This window comes from Pleurodeles waltl, chromosome 4_1 (genome assembly GCF_031143425.1).
Source record: "Pleurodeles waltl isolate 20211129_DDA chromosome 4_1, aPleWal1.hap1.20221129, whole genome shotgun sequence".
Taxonomy (NCBI): Eukaryota; Metazoa; Chordata; class Amphibia; order Caudata; family Salamandridae; genus Pleurodeles; species Pleurodeles waltl.
This window is the reverse complement of record NC_090442.1, coordinates 888,624,607-888,644,120: the sequence shown is the minus strand read 5'-3', so window position 1 is coordinate 888,644,120 and position 19,514 is coordinate 888,624,607. Positions and strand designations below refer to the sequence as shown.

The 19,514-nt window shown below is 42.2% G+C and overlaps 1 protein-coding gene across 1 annotated transcript in view; it reads left to right on the top strand.

Moving 5' to 3' along the window:
• ORC5 (origin recognition complex subunit 5) overlaps positions 1–19,514 on the top strand; it is a 322,089-nt gene that overhangs the window by 30,672 nt on the left and 271,903 nt on the right. The window contains exon 3 of the mRNA XM_069229642.1: positions 2,558–2,761. Coding sequence (XP_069085743.1) covers positions 2,558–2,761 — 204 coding nt within the window. The remainder of the gene's footprint in view (positions 1–2,557; positions 2,762–19,514) is intronic.

The following is a 19,514-nucleotide window of genomic DNA, read 5'->3' as shown; positions in this document are numbered from 1 at the left end:
TACCCAGAATTCAATTGAAACAGTCAAGCAAAACAGTATAGAAAATAACGTTTGTTAGGCAATGTTATTTGGTTAGAATAGAATGGAGTGATAATAGTTTAAGTTTTGGGAGTGTAGAACATGATGGAATAGTAGAAAGAGATGCTATTTGTTTTATCTAATTGGTTCTCCTTTCTTTTTTTGTATATAAACACTGTAATGGGTTTGACAGGAAGAGACGGTGAACAAGGTCGGTGTGAACGAAACACGTTAGGCAGCGGTTTATTGTTTGTTTGTACAGAGTTTGGAGCTCACGATTAAAGCTGGAAAATAACATCACAACTTTGGAGTGCGGTTATTCTTTCACAAAAGAAAGAAGTAGTGGATTTTATATATTTTGAATATATATATAAAATGTATTATGCTCGGCAAAATCCGCAGGTTGATTTTTAAAAAAGTTCTGTTTCCCGTACTTGTACATCATTTTTCCCCAGGTGGGCCAGGGGCATTGACAAATTAATAAAGGAGGAGGGGGCACGGAGCCACCCTCCCAGGGCTTTTAGAAGCCCTGAGGAGCACAACCTCTCTGGGCAAAATGTTGTTAATATGTGGGCTGTGCAGTGTCCCCCCCCCCGCCACCCATTGGGCTCCGGGGACCACCACCTCCCAGGGGCTAGAAAATAAAATGAATAAGGGGGGGCCCTGTGGACTCCTCCGGGGACCACCACGCCCCTTCCCCCCAGGACTAGATGTGATAATTATGCGGGCGGACGTGGTTACCCAGGGACCACCTCCACGGGGCTACATATTATACAGCTCCCACCAAACAAAAGCAAACATAAGTCCGCTCTCATCAAGCAGGGGCATTAAAACTGCTCTCGCTTGTTGAGAGCAGAGTTTTCATCTCTTTCCTGTCCGCTGTCATAGGTGCAGGTAAAGAGATGAAAAGATTGCTCCTGCATGTAGTGAGCTGCATTTGCAGCAGCTCCCTACATGCAGGAGCAATGCTGGCTCCACCAGGAGGCAAGGAGCCGGCTGGGTCTGTGGGGGCCTTGAGACTTTTCCCCCACGGTTCCCATTAAGGAAAATTGGGTGCTCTGGGGAGGGCCAGGGCACCCACGAGGGCATGGTTGGGACCCATGGGATGGGGCCTCTAGTGACGAAATTGGCATAGGGATGGGGGCTGTGTCACCCCCACCCTTTTTAAGAGGAAAAATGGCCCTAGGGAGGTGGTGGTGGACCCTGTGGCTTTGTGAGGGAGGGTACCTGCGGGCCTCTCCCCAACAATTTATTTGAACTAGCCTTGGGGAGTGGTGGTCCCGGGGCTTGAAGGGGTCCGTACAGTCCACACATATTAAATTTAGTGCTGGGAAGGTGGTGGTCACTGGGGCCTGGGGAGGTGGATCGGGGGGGGGCGGGAGTTAAGAGGATCCGCGTGTCCCCCCTCCCACTATATTTAATTTGTTGCCCTGGGAGGAGGTGGTTTCGAGGGGCCCAGTTGTGGGTCCACGTGGCTCCTCAGCAATTTGAGGGGGGGTCCATGCGCCCCCAGAAATTTGTAATAGGTAGCCCCAGGGAGGTAGTGGTGGTTGCCGGGAGTGGGTCCATGTGACCTTTACATATATTTATCAAATGTAGCCCTGCGGAGGTGTTGGTTACCCAGAGGACGGGGTATTGGGGCTGAGGGTTTGCAAGGCCCCCTAACTATATTTCATTTGTTGCCCCGGAAGGATGTGATCCTTGGAGCGCGGTTGGGATCTGCGTGCCCCCCCCCCCCCCCCCAACAACTTTTTAGCCCTGGGGAGGTGGTGCGTGGCATGGAGTTGTATGATTATAAGAGGTTGGCTGCAGGGCTCAGCTCGCGGCCTTCCTCTGCCACACACCACTATAGTTGGATTAATGTATTGTAATTGAAATTCCTTTATGTTTAAAAAAAAAAAAAAAATACATAGAAACTCACTTAAAAAAAAAAAAAAAAAAAAAAATTACAAGGTTGTTCTAGTTAGGCTCGCATTTTAAACGTACAAAACCATAGAAATGCAGCAGTTCTAGTTAGTTATCTCAAGTAACTATAACTTGTGCTCTGAGGTAACTATAACTTGCTCCCTCGCCATACACTGTTAATTACCCCGCATATAAAAGCACTCATGACGTTTTTGAAAACATCATTGATACTATCAATGTAATATTTGCAGTAACATTTTAGAGGAAAAAACTGTGCATGGTGGGGGTGCGAGTTACAGTTACCTTAAGGCATGAGTTGTGAAATACCTAACTATAACAGCCGAATTTCTTTAGCTTTGTACGTTTAAAATGTGAGCTTAACTATAATGTCTCTGTAACCCTTGTTTTTTTAAGTGAATGAATATATATATATATATATATATATATATTTTTTTTTTCTTTTTCAGAATGCTGTGGAGAACATGGTCTGTCATGTTTTAATGCTTTGCATCTGTAAATTTTATGAAAGACATTTTTGCTACCAGTCTTGAATATTCTTAGACCTATATATCTAGCCTAATCTTTGCAAAGTTGAACAAATCGAATGCCTTCATCTTTGTTCTTCTCACCGTAGCTTCCACATGCCATTGTGAACTGTGTTGAATGCTTCACTTCAAGACTTCTTCTGGAACAAATCTTGAATCAGTTGCATGGCCATTCTCCGATACCAGAAAATGAGTACTCGGCCTATGAGCGATGTGACACCTTGAATGACTTTGTGCGTTTGTTAAAGCAAGTAATAATTAACCAGAATATACAGGACGAAACAGTGTACATTGTAAGTATTCAATTAGTATTCCATTTTATTCACACAAATTGCACTTGGTTTATTTTCCTGTTCTCACCCTACATTTTTTGCTTCGTGATCTTACCATCTGTAAGAGGGGTAAAATGTTTTTTTTATCTTACCATCTCTAAAAGAGGGGTAAAGTGTTCCCCAAAATAGTTTTCCCCAGTGATTAAGTATTCTCAGTGTGCTCATCTATTGGTAAATCAGCTAGGCTATGCTTTTTATATATAATACAGCTGTGGCTAAATTAGAGAAGTTAGAAAAGGCCTTCCGGGTGTAGTTTTTAGGATCTGTTTGTTGGCTTCTGGAAGAATGAGTCTCAAATTCTTAGAATGTCATTCATATATATGTGTGTGTGTGTATGTATATATATATACACACACACACTGTTAATGATGTTCTTTATTTTTTTCTTTTACAATCTTTTTTTTTTTTAAACGTTTTTTGTTTTCGTATATAATACAGAAAATTGTAACATTTTGCTTACCCCTCATGTAACACATCTATATGATAACTATAATGATCACATAATAACAATAGTCCCTGAATTCTCCCCCCCCCCCCCTTCCCTCCTCCTTTGTCGTTATTTCTCAGTAAGGATTCCTCTTCTCTGACCTGTGTTGTGTTTGGAGTGTGTAACTTTCCTGTCCCATCCTCTCTCGTCCACCAAGCCCCCTTTAGTCTCAATGGAGTTGTCCTGACTTCATCCCATCTACTGTCCCTCATTCTAACACCACAGTTGGTTAATTACATTCTTTATTGTAGAACTGTTTTGTGCTGATGGATGTCCCTTATAGGGTTTTCATTAACCATCAATGTGGTAAGCAGATAATGGAGTTAAGTCCTGAGCTACAAAATAGAGGCTTAATCATAGCACCAACTTCCAGAATGGCATTAATAGTCAATAAAACACTGTACAAGTCCAACATTAAACTATTAATATGTAAATTTGCAGTCGAAAGCTAACAAAAAATAAGAAATTCTCTACATATCTAGAGCGTTTAGTAATAATCCTAAAACAAACAAGTTGCCTGTTAAGGCTTGCAATTAGTTGGTTACAATTGCAAGTTTTCTTACCCACCTCAGCAACAGGTGGGTAGGTCTTCATTAAAGTTAACAGCAGCACAGTCCTGGTAAGACGTAGCACTAAAGCAACCCAAAGAGGAAATCCCAGATGACCATTACCAACTGGTTTTGTCTTTGGCCCTGCTGGTGCATTCTGAGAGAGTGAATCCTGACTGCTAAGTGGTGGTGTTCATGAGGCCCTTGGGCCCTCAGAAAGTAATATGTTGACTCCGCCTGCCTAACCCTAAAAGTTGGGACTTTTTCAAGGATTTTTGCTGGGAGAACCAAGAGAAAACCAGGACCAAGTTGAAAGCTGAATCCCCAAAGGTGCCGGTGTGACACACTGAGAGCAGTTTGACTTTCAGAAAAATGTTTTAAGTCCCCTTATGAAGGATTACAGCACGATAAAAGCTGCAGAGCAAGCTGTGTGAAGCCCTCAATCTGTTCCAGCAGGCCAGCCTCATCGTTGACAAGAAACATCTGATTTTTTTCCCTCCCTCCTTGCCTCCCCCACCCTTCCCCATCTCCATCCTGGTCCATCTTAAATTGTACATATGTCCCTGTCAAGCGCAACCATATGACCGTAGTTGGCGCTTATCACTTTTGGCATTATTTTTATTTAAAATTTTAAAGAGTCATATCCTTTGTTTCCCTTATGAAAGATGAAATGCGAGACTAATGTGCTCAGATAAGTAGATTTGTAGTGTTATATTGGAAATGTTTAGGAGAGCATGAAGGGCTGTGCATTGGTTGAGTTTAGAAATTGGATGGCAGTACGTTCTGGTTTGCAGAATAGTATGGATTTTATTTAAGTTGGATTGCTAAAAGCGGACGTCTCCAAGAAAAACTGCAAATTTATGAAAAAGTTGCTTCTAACCTGTCCATTTGAAAATTGGTTATTGATGCAAAATGACTAGTTGTTTTCTTCTTTAGACACGAGGAATAGGGCAGGGAGTTTTTACTTACAGCCGACATATGGGGGCGACTTCGTGCAAAAAGACAGATGGCCAGCTTGCAGACTGACAGGAAAGGGCTTTGTGCCCCCCCCCCCCCAAAAAAAGCCTATGGTTTCTGTGAAATTTCCAGATAGTCTGTGAATGAAGCTAGGGGCTGATATCAGAGGCCAAATAGACTTGTAGGAACATGTGTTCTAATAGAACACAGGCCATATGGACCTGGCCACCGTCCCTCTCATCCGCAAAACCTCCGCCAGAGGACGATCTTTTACCTACACTTCAACAAAGTGGAACAACTTCCCACCCTGCACCTCCGATAAAGCCCGTCGCTCACCATCTTCAGGAAGAACCTCAAGACGTGGCTCTTCGGATGAGCACTCCCCTCCTCCCCCAGCACCTTGAGACCCTTATGGGTGAGTAGCCGCACTTTACAAAGATTGATTGAGTTGGATGCACATGGAGAAGGGCATTCTGTAAACCTGGCAAGAATGCATAACTATCTGGAAGAATAATGCAGAGAAAATACAAGGAAAGAGCAAAATGAGGTATGATGTGTTGTGTAATGTGAAGGAGCAGGATTACAAAGTGAGCAATTTGGTTAGGATTAAAATGAAGGCTGGTCATATGGTAGAATCTTAGTTTAGTTCAATAGAAAAGATAACAGGTGTCTCCTTTTCAGCAATGATAATTGGCTCAAGTAAAGGGTAGAAAGAAAAGGGGTTGTGAGAGTAAAGTTGGTAGAAGAAAAGAAAGGGAATGAGTGAAGTTTTGGCATGATGATTATGTAAAAATAAGTTCTGCAGCGTCAGCATGTTTCCTGAGCTGTTGCAGGAGTTTTTATTTGAGATTAGTTTTTGTACGTTTCTTCTTTTTGTTGTGTTTTTGGACTGTCTTGTGTTTGCGTATAGTAGTTATGGGAACGGAGATGTATTGTCTTTTCTTAATGTATCTTTGGGTATACTTACTGGTTGGATAATTGTGGTAAAGTAGCTGCTGGACTAAAGGTTTACAATGGAATCTGGTGTAGCGAGGGATAGCTCTGCTGTCAATCAGCAAAGGATTTTACTTTCCATCTTCTGATTTTGTCTCAGCTTAATGAGACCAGAACATAAAACAAGCATTTTCAATGCAATGGGTCTCGCATTTGTTCGAGTTAGAGCTATTGGGAAAATAGACAGATAAAGTAGTCCGGACTCCAGGCTGAAAACATCGAGCCTCGTATGTTTTTGGTACTTTACCGGTGCTGTGTATGTGGGCTAAACACCAGACAAGGCATGACGTATGCATGCCTTTCAAAATGAATTCAAGCGGATTTTAAAAGGCAAGCCCACAAACCGATGTAAGTGACTGATGTGGCATGGGCGTGGTTTCAAGCCCAAAGAGAGATTACAGAAGGGACGGAGCACTTTGTGCTCGCCCATAATGAGCAATATTAAAAGAAAGGGAGAGGTCTTAACCAATTTTCGAAACTTATATATTCCTCAGTTTTGCTGAATTTGAGTTCCACGTTTCACAGCATTGTTTGCAAATGAAGATCCTATTTGCGTGGATGTATTCTTTGACATGTTTTTCATTAAGTAATTGTTAGATTTGATGTGAGGTGAGGTGAGGAGGAACTCAGTTTATACCTAGCTTTGTACACGCGTTGTAAAGGTATCTTTGTTTTAGTGAAAGCAGAGTGAGCTTCTTTTCTCTTTGGATAGCGGTTACCAGCCAAGCAAAAATTCCTTGCCTCACTTGCAAGTCAAAGGATCTAATTTTGTGTTCTGTCTGCAAGCAAGATGTCAACTTTGTTGATTGCACTGACAATGTTGGTGCCGATTTTAACTGCCTTTACTAAACAATCATTCCCGGAGAAAAGCAAGAACTGAGCTCTGTGGACTGTCCACTAGTAATATGTAATAGCTGGGCGTGCAGTTCAGCCCTTTAAGATACATTATAAAAATACATTAGGAGTTGTAAATTTTATTCAGTATTCCTGTCCAGGATATGCTTCTTAAAGTGACAATTATGATCTCTAGTTTAAGTCACTGAATTCGCAATTTTTTACATTTTAAGCAGATTATCAAGTCTGTATATTTTTCACCCTCTCTAGTAAATGAATGACTAGTACTATTAAGTATTGGAAGGGAGTGGGCGTGTGGTGCTGTACCTTCCTGGTAGCCTCTGAATTGCAGTTGAGTAAGCATTACTCTGCTACCCTGCCATCAACAAATTGAGAAGCACTACACAATGCATCAGCCCTTCCATCATTTCCAGACTTGTACCATATACAAAACAATGTAATCATGGAGTGTGGAAGGAGGAATTTGGAGGCTGAAATAACGACCAGCACCAGAGGAATCAGCCAAGGCTCCTCCGAGAAGTTGTAATGATGAATTTTTAAAATAATTTCTATATTGTATTAATTAGTGTATGCTAGGAAATACCAGCTAAATCCAATGCTGTTCTCTTACAGACCACTGGACGTACACCCATTTATAAAACCGTATTAACAGCCCTAGGACGTGTTATAACTCCTTTTTGTATTCATATTGTTTTGCAACCAGACATTCAAAACAAAGTGCAGTTCCTGAACAACAGTCTACTTTTTTTTGGGTTGCCTTTGCTCTAAAACTCTTATGAAAATGTGCTCCTTAATTTTACAGTTGTTATTTTACTTGGAATAAATATACCCATGAGTGAGGGGGGAAATTCTATAGTCATTGAGGTGAGGCTAGTAATGCACGAAATAAGTCCAGTGTAGACAAGAAGGTCTTCACTAAAAGGAGCATAAAATATACCCACCATTTATCGTTGGTCTCACTCCCTTTGTCACTCACTTTTATCCAGGTCTCTGGCAGTAAGTATTTTCTAAGGCAGTTAATAGTAACATCTGCTTGCTAGTTGTGCCCTGGGACTATTGTGCAGCTCATAGTGTTCCTACTGGGGTCTCAACTCTTTACTGCTTCATCTCTTTGAGGTCATGCTGTCAAGAAATAATCTTCAGGTGTTCATTGTTTGGAACTCTGATATTGTGTTGCACTAAAAAAGAATACTCCCGGTTAGTCTCCCCATCTTTAAACATCTATCTGGATGATTTAGGTTGTACAGGAGCCCTCACAGGTGTGGTGTGCCTCTCTCCTTATGGCGGAAGAAGCCAGACTGAATTATTGACTGCCATTATGGCAACATAAAACATTTTGGTGAAAACGCTCCTGCCTGTATGGTTGAAGCATGTTTGGCAAAACTATACGGCTGAGCCGGCTGATGTCTTAGCAGCCCTGCTCGGAAATATTTTAAGCAAATCCCTGGCATTAATGTTTAGCAACTTTTCTTCTGCTCTGGACCGCCATACCATGCAGTTCAGTGAGAGCATCTATCAGCTCTGTGGAGCATGGTAAAAATACTTTAATATAAACAAACATGAACAGTAACAATACAGAACTGTTAATCGTAAAATAAAGCTGTTCACAAATTTATAATTTCAGTGGTGAGAGAAAAGGAGTATAAAGGGAGGAAAAATAAATGGTGAAATAAATATAAATCTGCATTTGGAGATCTGGTAGATGGATACAGTAATAAATATAACGGGAAAAGAAGTAATGTGTATTTGGAAAAAAAGAAGAATTGCAAATTATGGAAGCTTGACATTTTCAGAATGTATGGGTTGAACGCATTGCTTAGCAGTATTTAGAAAATGTGTTAGTGGAGACCAATACAAATCTTTATCGACGTGGTCTGCATGAAGAAGCAAAGGCAGTACCTAACCAATGATGGTGACAAACATTATTCCACTGCGCTGTAAATGATATGTTAGTGGAAGATTTCCAATTAATTATGATTTGCTGAAAAGCTAAGGGCAACATGAGGTCAAATAACCTTTTTTCATGTGATTCAGATGTAATAATATCTGATAAACTAACTAAAAAAGGAGGGATAATGATATACAACAATGTAAGTTAAAAAGTATTGCAAGTTGGGACCAAATTTTCTTTCAAAAAGCAGCAATAGGGAGACATAAAAGAAGATGAAGTAAATCTCCATGAGGGTAGCCACATGACCAACAAGCTGTACTAGTCCTATTCGAAAATTTGTCCATGGATAAAGGTGTATGATATAATCTATGATAAAGGACATAGATTGAGTTGTAAAGGCTGTTCTTGAAATTTTAAACCCTATTTTGTTCCAGAGAAGAATAGTCCAATGACATCCCAAATCCAATTCCCGCCCAAGTAAGTTCTATCTTGGATTTAGGTCGAAGGGTCTGGAGCTAGATAATATTGGTATATAAGAGAAGCTTTAGGTTTAAGTAACAGTTTTAAAAGTGAATTTGGAGAGGAGGGGATGAGCTGTGGACTTCAGTGGAAGCAAATAAAAAATATCCATATCATAGTTGTTCGTTTACAGTGCTGCCCTCATAGCATACTTTAGAATCAATTGTAGGGATTTAGGCAGTAATGGCTGTAATGGCAACCAATTCCTGACATATGCATCTTGTATGCCTTCCTCCAAATCCATGTGGTATTTTAATTCTGTACTCAGTCATGTGTGGTAGAGGCTCTGTTGGTGGGAGTGTAGTGGTAGCATTCACCGATTTGGTGTCGTAGGTGGTGGTCCCTATGTATGGGAGAGGCTCACTGCTGAGATAGTGACTACTCAGTACTTAAATTCTCAGATTCTTGTGGTCCGGGAATCTAAGGTTGCTGACATTTCCTAGCATCAATAAGACAAGGTGCAGGGTTTGTTCTTTTGATTACCTTGTCCCCAAACTTTGGAACATACTCCATGTCACCCTTAGAATGAGCCTATTCGAATCCAGTTTTAGGAAACTCATCTATTTTAGCTGACCTTCCTTCCATTCAGTTGGAATGGAAAGAAGTGATTTCTTTAGCACTGTGAACCAAAAACGCTAGCGGAGAGTAGAGTGCACCTTACTTCTCAAATTGTTTGGAATCTCAACACCCCCTCCCTTGGACCATGATTGTAAGACCGTCGGACAAATTCATGTTTCCTGGTCTATCAGCATTAGAAGTGTCTTGAAGCTTTATATTATTGCACTGTATTTTTGGGAAGAATTAGGGTGGGAGCATCCTTCAAAACCTTTTATTGGACCTTGGTAGCTAGGTCTTAATTAAGGAACATTGGAGTATTTGGTTTGCATTTTTTCACTTCCAAGTTTTGGAACAATCATGTGACTTTAATTCAATAAGTAAAGCTTTACTCCATTTTTGCTTTTGACGGATTTCTTCGCCTGGGCCTCTCATTGGAGCTGCTCATATTTGTTGATAGGAGGGCCTTCACCAGAATTTGACCCAAGTGATGTGATTTAACGATATGGACACTGTTGTTGAGGATTTTCTGCATGAGACCCTTTCAGAATAAGTTTATGCTCCAACTAAAAAGGAGTGTAAATTCTCCAACTAGTCTTGAAGGGTCTAGTCTTTTCCACCAAAGTGTTAGAAATGTGGTCATCATCCAAATCATTGTTGGATTGGTATGACTGTTCTTGTTTCTGATACTTTTAGCAATTGGCACCATATGAAAGTAATCTTAAGATGCCATTATAATACTTTACTGTTATCCCACTGCTGGTGGATATGGTGAGCCAAAAACCTTGGAGTTTGTTTTTGGTATTCTTTTTCTAGGCTAGGACTTCGGATGTAGCTGTTAGATGAATTAGAAAACAACATTAGCTGGAGGTGGGCCTGTTTTAATTATGATCTTTGGGTTTGAGATGGAATCTTGTGTTATATGTGTTTTCTTCTAGTGCGACCAGCAAATGAATCAATGACCATCAAAAGAATCGGGAAACTGTATTGATTTCCAGTTCAAACTTCATTACTTTGATTTTTCTTGATCTTCGCTGGGCGGTGCTCCATCTTCAATTTCCAGAAACTTGCGGGATTTATTTGCGTTGTCAGTGGGGGTCCTCTCATTATGACCTTCATGACTGGGAGAGGAGCATACTGGTGGGGGCGTCATTGGGATTTATAGACTTAGTTTTGGCAATCAAGTGACTGTCGTGTGAGGAGAGAGATCTGTCAGAGTGAGGAGTGAAATGAGATTCAGGGTAATGATTACTGTTAAGTAATCCAGGCATGTTATTCCCAGTGGTTAAATTGACACATCTGTGCTGCAGACAGGTGGCCTACATTCAGTACTGCTTGGGTCGAGGTAGGTCTTAAAGTAATGGTGAGAAGTCCCTCAACCACAATATGTCAAAAATCAGTTAATGGCTAAATCTACCAGTGCTGGAAGCCACATGAACCCCAGACCCACGTCTGTTCCTACATACTATGAGGTACATTATCCCTGGGCTGGGACAGTTTCCATGTGTACTCTGCGGAATAACTCAGACAGCTCAGACTGACACCATGCTGTCCAGATGTAGAATGTGGGACTATCCACACAAACCCATATGCATAGTACCTAATTTGAATATTTGGCCAAAATGGTTGTTATGCACCTTAGAAATCTGGCTTCTCAGTAGTCATGTGAGATGCACTTTTTAGGGTCGAGCGTGCAAGCGCTCTAGCCTGCTGTAATCTCTGTGGGCTTTTAACCACGGCAACTGCATGCCCATCAGTTTCGTTGGTTTGTGGGCTTCCCTTTTTAAAAATCGCTTGATTTAATTTGTGAAAGGCATGCATACATCATTCCTTTTCTGGTGTTTAGCCCTGCTCGAGCGCACCGGCCAACTACTGAAAAACATACGAGGCTCCATATTTTCCACATGGCTGCTGGACTACTTCTTTTTATTTCCTATGCAGCGCGATCTCTCTGGGCAGTAGCCAAGCGCTTTTCATGACATCGACCCTGTAACATGGATTATTGTAGAACTGCCGATATGTTTGACTGCCAGCGAACTTCTGTTTCCTTTTGTGTGCTTCTTTACGCTCATGCTCTTGGCATGACGCTTTAAGTCGGCTCGCTTATGTGCAACTTTATTACTTTTCATTTTATGTGGCAAGAAAAGTCCGGCTAGGACTTTACAACGCTGATAGCTCTAAGTCGAGCAAATGCGACACCCATTGCTTTGCAAATGCTTGTTTGATGAGGTGTAGTCAGTGCCCGCTTTGCTAGGTGTGTGTAATGCAGGTTTTCACATAAGGCTTTAAGGTGCAGTTTGCGTTTTACTGCAGTAGACTTTCTTCAGGGTGGGATGGGCGCGAGTGAGGAGTTTCAGTGGTTATACATAGCCTTGTGTAGGTTTAAAAAAAGAAAAATGTTTGCAGAATTGAGAGGTAATTATGCAAGTCGAGGCCTTTGGTTGGTTAATGAATGTGTTCTCGCTCCGCATGAAATGAGATTTACAGCGAAACCTAATGTAACTGTGCTTCTTCGATTTGTTTCGCTTTTCGTCTTATTGAGATGAATGGAGCTCCTTGCATTGCACGTCAGAGGGTGCTTTATAGTTGTGTTTAGTGATAATAATTGCACTGCAGCAGACCGGGTTAGGTATTGAAATGAATAATGATGTCGTATTATCTCTTTACATTTGTAGGGCAAAAATGTCTTCACAGTGGTGCTCAAATTGATACATTTCTCCTTCTACATTGTACATTGATACTTTTGCATTTTTCTTTAAAGTAGATGGTCAGTGGAGCCACAAATGAAACTTTATTCAACGTTTAACATTACAAATAGATGTGCAGTGATAAGCGTAAAATTGCCAGAATAAAATAATGCGACGCATATAGGTATTGCCCATAAGAAGGAAGTCTTGAAAGTAATTTCCGAGATCGGGATGGAATCTGTGGCCGCAGTTGAAACTGCACAAAGATGGATGCCTTACTTGGTTTGTTTCGTTCTTCAGTTTTCTGCAGGCTCCGCATTGCTTTTATTTCCTATCTCCTTTTAGGTTTAGCACATATAGTGCCCGAGGGTCTGATGCACAGTGTAAACCTACGTATAGTAAGAGTGGCGTCTTTGATTTGATGAACACATTTTGATGTCGTTCCAACAATTTCAGGTCTCTGCTCCCTGGCTAATTTTTAGCGGGGTTCTTGGCGAGGAATATTCACCTACCCTAAAACATATACATTGCAGTTTTCCATGCATGCTCATAGCCTTCCAATGTGTATTTTTGTGGATGTTTCAATGAATGTGTGTGCATAGTGGAAATGTTCAAATGAATGCATTTTCATAACATTTTTCCCCACATATAACGCCCTTCTCTTGCATCCCTGACGCCGCCAAAACGTTGGTTAAATTCAATATTGACGTGTTCGTCAAGTGTAACATTCACTCCCAAGGGCTTTTCTTGGGTTATTGAAAGATGGCACTTTTTTTTATACCAAACTCAGTGCTGCTCATTAAATGAACGCCGAAGGATTAAAGGAAGTATGGGCCCACCAGAATTCGACCCTGAAACCATGCTGTCAAACAGATCCCCCTGAGTGAATGCACTAGATCCACTGAGATGCCAATCAAGGGGTAGAAATATCCTCATGTTGTGCATTGGGATCAGTAAAGTACCCAGACAGGTCGTTTTTCCTCTTTAAGTGCACAGTTACCTTTGAAATCGATACCTTTTGGCCTCTTCAATTACCAGTACCATCCTCCCTGTCAGGCCTAGTTCCCCAGATTAGAAAAGTACACTTTATTCACAAACAAAGGAAAACTCGGGGATCCTAGCAATTCACTCTCAATACACACATTTGCAGTAGAAACGTGAAGGGTCATTTAAGTCTTCTTGACTCGTTGGGTGGATATTGGTGAGCTGCTGAAACACTCAACCAGGAGTGTAGGATGAGTGTTGTGTGCTCACAGAACATCTGGAGAGAAACAACTTGCTAAACACCTCCTAAATCCAGTTTCTGTACCAGCCACAGCACTGAGAATGCCCTGATTTCTACTATTGATGACATGCGTACCCTACACAGCTGGAGAATCACCTCTCAAAAGACTGTCCCAGATCGGGATCAAGAGAGACACACTCAGATGGAATTCCTCACGGGACGACTGCAGAGAATCTGCCTACCATGAAACCACAGATGAATGCACTCTCCTCCACCTGATTCACGCTCTCCGCATGCTCTGAAGAATCTAAAAATGGCTACCCATCGGCTTGAGAAACAGTCAGGCAAGTCTTAATCATCAGCCAGCTGGACTACGACAATACAATGTACCCAGGAACCACCACCAAACCCATGAGACAACTCCAGACGATACAGAACTCAGCAGCCAGACTGATCCTCAACCTATCTAAACAAACCCAAATCACCCCACACCTTAGGAACCTCCACTGGCTCCCTGTCCAGAAAAGATGGCAATTCAAGATATTGACATATGCCTACAAAGCCCTCCACAACCAAGAACCAGCATACATGAACCACTGCCTGAACCTTCATTCTGACTCCCTCTCACAGACGCAGCACATCTGCCGTAGGCACAATGGAGGCTGTTCCTTCTCCCGCCTTTTCGCCAAGTCATGTAACAGCCTGTCCCTCCACCTCCGAATATCCCCCTCGCTTGCGGACTTCATGAAGAGACTAAAGACTTGGTTTTTCAACTGAGCCCAGCAACCCAGTGACTGGATACCCTTGCGAGTTATAAGCTGTGCTCCGCCTTAGTCCCCTGAGCCTTCCCAACTACAAGATTGCCAGGCAAGACAGACTTTACAAGTCCAGAGGCGGAAACTCCATCATCCACAAGAACACCATCAACTGACCACATTGAGACACAATGGCCTCCAACATGGAACACCTGTAGTTCAAGCTCCACGTCACCTCCATCTTCACCTTAAGTGGCACTGTTATCTACAGGCCACTGGAACCGTGCTCCAACCTCATTGACACCATCATGGACTTTCTTGCACCACTCGCCCTCTATGCTAGCAAATACATCCTACTTGAAGACCTGAACGTCCTCCTGGAAGACCTCGCTGACTGCAACTCAATAGTTTCAATGAAGATCTTGGATGCCTGGCCCTCACCCAACAAGTACAAGGAATTTCCCACGTAAATGGAATCCTCCTGCACACTATTTTCACCAACCTCAACAACATCCGGGTTGATGAGCTCACACCAGTCCCCTAGACAGACCAAGCTGGCCTTGTGAAAGTTCAGCATCCCTGTTCCTCTCTCAAAACCCACTTTCCTGAACACAGCAACAACCTCCCTAAAGCCATCAAGAATTTCAACAATTTGGATCACCCCCTAAGCAGACTCCCTGGCCCCCCTTCATACACAGCAGTAAAACAAGATCCAAACACCAGGCTAGTTGGTATACATAAAAACACAGGCTGGTGAAATGTCACTGAAAACAACTGGAGCACAAATGGATATTGAGTCTGAGCAGATTTGAACATGCTCCTATCTACATTGTCCTAAGATTCTAACACCAATTGATCCGGACCACCAAACATGCTGCTCTGGCAGACTGCATTTATGCCAGCACCAACAGACACAGACATTGTCGCCATTGTGAAAGATTTTACCTCCCCATTAACAGCAGCTTCAGCCCACAGCAGGACCAATACTAACCACATGACTCAACATTGCCCTAGAAGAAATGGCTGCCACGATGTCTATCAACACAGGGGCCCTAGTGGACTCTTGCCTGACCCACTCCTACTGATGAGGCCTGCAACCCATCAGTGCAATGTTAACACCCATTTTGAATGCCTCCACCTCTTATACAACATTCCCAGATGTTTGGAAACATGCAACTATCCTCCCATTGTTGAAGAAAACCCTCAGTGGACCATTCAGTGCCTCCCAACTTTAGACATTTTCCCTGCTACCATTCCCAACCGAGGTTTTGGAGAAACTCATTAACTGATCACCAAACATTTCAGTGACCACCAACTCCTTGACACCACTCCGTCTGGTTTCAGACCCAACCACAGCATGGAAATGTCCCTCTTCGCCGCCACACATGAGATCTGCATGACTAAGGACAGAGGAGGCACATCAGCCCTCATTCTTCTGAACCTCCCTGCAGTATTTGACAAAGTCTCCCACCCCATCCTCTTCCTATACCTACACACCATTGAAGTCCAAGGGCATGTGCTCAGATCGATCCTCTCCGTCCTAACTTGAAGGACTCAGTCAGTCTGGTACTGTACACCTCGGATGCCTGCAACCTCCTTGCCTGTGGAGTGCAAGGTTCCTCCCTGAGCTCAGCCTTCTTAAATGCATACATGATCCCTCTAACCAGCATCGTCCACTCTCCAACATCCTCTCCTAATCAAGTGACGCTCAACTCATTCTCTCCCTCTTGGACAAGCCCACCACTAGTACCCGGATCAAGTTCAATGCCTCCATGACTGTAGTTGCCCACTGGATGAAGTCAAATTGTCTAAATCTAAAGACCAGCAAGACTGGAATGATAATCTTTCGGAAGAGCACATAACTGTAGGACTCCAACAGGTGGCAAGCGGAGCTAAGACAGACACCTACCCTCCTTTGAAAGAAATTGGGGTTCATCATTTGCTACAAACTCCACATAACCACCCTAATCAATGCTGAAGAATATTTTAAAATGGCTCCCGATTAGCACTCAGAAATCTGCCATGCATGCTCTGCTCACAAGCAAGCTTGACTACAAACAATCCTCTATGCATCAACAAACAAACTCACCAGAAGGCTACAGTTATTCAGAACTAGATGTTCAGATTCTAAACCTCTCATGCCACACTTGCATCACAACACACCTGAAGGAGCTCCACTGGTTCCTCATTCACAAAAGAGCACAGTTAAAACTCTTCACCCACATTTTCAAGGCACTACACAACACTGTCCCAGCATTCCTCAACAGTCTCATCTGATTTCATAAACCTTCCAGTCATCTCTGCTCCTACAGACTCTTACGTACACAAATCCCACACATACAGGAAAACAGATCTTGCTGTTGGTCCTTCTCCTTCACAGCGTGGAATGACCTGCCACTACACATAAGAGCCTCTTCCTCACTTCTCGAATTCTCCAAGAAGCTGAAGACCTGGCTTTTCTAGTAGTCCCACTAGGTACTAGGTGTGGCAACCCTTGCACCTGCTCAGTGGCAGAATATCCTACTGGGTGATGGTGCACTCTACAAATCTTCACAAATAACATTTAGCCAAAAAGTGTGATACTTCAGTTATATTTCAAGAGGGTCCAGTTCCTCTCCCCCCTCACCCCCCCCCAAAAAAAAGTTTACCCCCAGTAAGTAAAGGTAGGTGGTGATTGTCGAAAATGAGTTGTTATGGACGTTTTTCACCTTCTCTATAAGTTTAGGCTTAAATGTCTACTAGCAATGCTTCATATCTGCTAAGTAATATAATCTGTTGAAAATATGAGGATATGAAAGAAAGTTACCAAAATAAAGTGATGTATATTATCTGGTGCTCCGCCTTTGGTTGAGTAAGCTCAAGTGTATTTTATATCCCTGTTAGAAATCAGGTTTTTTTGGGGGGGCGGGGGTATGGGAATGAAATCCCTTCTCAAGTAACAGCAATAGTCCTTGTCAGATTGAACCATAAAAGCCACTAAGTTAAGTTGTGCTTAACCCTCTGCTAGCTAGGCACGAAAGCAGTCGGATATAACTTGGAGGCAATGTGTAAAGTATTTATGCAGCAAACAAATAGCAATAAAAAACAAACAAAAAAAAATTCCCACACCAATGTAGAAAAATTGAGTAAAATGTCAAAAACGTATTTGACACCAAAACAAAAAAATTTAACCAAACTGGAGTTATTAATTTTCAAAGGATATTTTTTTTTGTTTTGATTTTTTTTAGTAAAAACTAGTGTCTAAAAGATTAAAGTGCAAACTGCTGAAATCTAATTGAGAGAAACTGGGGCAAAGTCAAAAGTTATGGTAGTCTGCAATGGAGCGTAGTTCGGATGCACAAGGTGGATTTGTCCCGGTCTCAGCTTACCTTTGGATTTTAGAAGATATAAAATGTCTGAGAAAGTAAAGGCCAGTGGGTTAGGCAGCCGGTGATATCCAAGGAACAGGGGTCATCTGGGAGCTGCTGGATGAAGTTGCAGTGAAGATTTCTACTTTTGGCTTTGGTAACTTTTTTAAGTTGAAGATGTCCGGAGGATGAAGTACCAGGCTAAGGCTGACGAGGGCTCCACAAGGCTGCTTACCCCTGAACAGGATTTGATGCTGCAAATAAGAATTGGCCAAAGCTACTGTGAAGTCAGGCTGACTGATTATGCGCCTTGTGCAGGCCTGTGAATGGGTAGGTTCCTGTCGCCTGCCGGTTATCAAAGCACTTTTTGGCTGAACATTTTTTAAGTCCCAAGGTTTGGGGTTAAGCTGTTTGGGAACATATATCTGCACTTCCAAGGTTCCTGGCCTGGATGGGCACCACTTAGATGGTAGGGCTCCCTTCAGGCAGGGTACAGGTGCAGGAATCTAGTTTTTTGAGATCTTGTTGTTTCTGTGACTGAGAACAGAAGGCCAGCCAACTAGCTCTTGGGGTCACTCTGATAGTCCTTTGTTTAAGCAACAAGACCGTTCTCAAGCAGTTGAGCAATCTTATGAAGGTTCAGGGCAGGCCTCTAGCTGCAGGGTAAGAGAATCTTTCTAAGTGTCCTCAGCAGATCCCGGAGTGACGTGTAGAGCAGGTCTGAGGATCCAGTTTTTATACCTGGTGCCAGTTTTGAAGTGGAAGAAACTTCTAGCGATTTCTTTTGACCATGCCACAAGAGGTCTAAGGTGACAAAAGACTGGTGTGAAGTGCTGTTGCAGCTCCTTTGAAATGTAAGTAGGGAATAGCTCCACCCCTCCCATCCTGCCACAGCTAGTGTCCCTTTGCTAACTGTCTGGGAGGAAAAAACGAAGGTCAACTGCCTACTGTTGCCAGTCATATGACCCAGGACACAGGCAGGACAGGAAAATGCCAAGTTTCTAAAAGGGGCATTTTCGGAATTGGAACTCAGTCCAACTTTACCATCAAAGATCATTTTAAATTACAATTCTTTTGAGAGCAAACATGACATTTGTACCTGTTCCCAACAAAGTTATCACTTACAACGTGTAATCGCATATCCCAGTGTTACCATATGGAAGAGGTAGGCCTTGCTGTAGCAAAAAACACATTTAGGAGTATTAAACTAGAAAGACTTGTAAAACTTGAAAGTACTTGGCCATCTTTTTAAATCTACTGCACCCCACCTTAAGCGCTGTCTGGGGTCTAACTGGGTGAATTAGGTTTTAAAATGGAAGGTTTGGATCTGGCAAAGGGATTATTATGCCAAGTCTAACTTGCAGTTAAAAACAGCACACAAGCTGCAATGGCAGGTCTGAGACCTACTTTGAAGGGCTACTTAAGTGAGTGGCACTACAAGTGCTGCAGGCCCACTAGAAGCTATTAATATATAAGCCCTGGATACATGTAATACTATTCTACTATGGAGTTATAAGTAATTAAATGTGCCACTTTGGTGTAAGCCAATTTTACCATGTTTATGGTAGTTAGCACAAGCACTCATTTGTAGTCATAAAGTGCACTTGAGTCCTAGGGCCAACAGAAACTAATTTCAGCCAAATGTTACGGGGAAGACCACTCAAAGACTGATTGGTCTAACAATCCCAAAAAGTTGTAGAGTTCCATGTAACATAATTGCACTGTAGTGTGACTAACATATCTAGTAAGGAATATAGGCGACTGTGATCTCCATTACGTTTTTTAGATATGCAAACATAGGAGATAACTGAAAGTTTGTCATCCTTAATTTAGAGCATATGTGCCAAGGAGAAGTATATTTAAAGGTTGTATAAATAATGTGTATTGCAAAAATA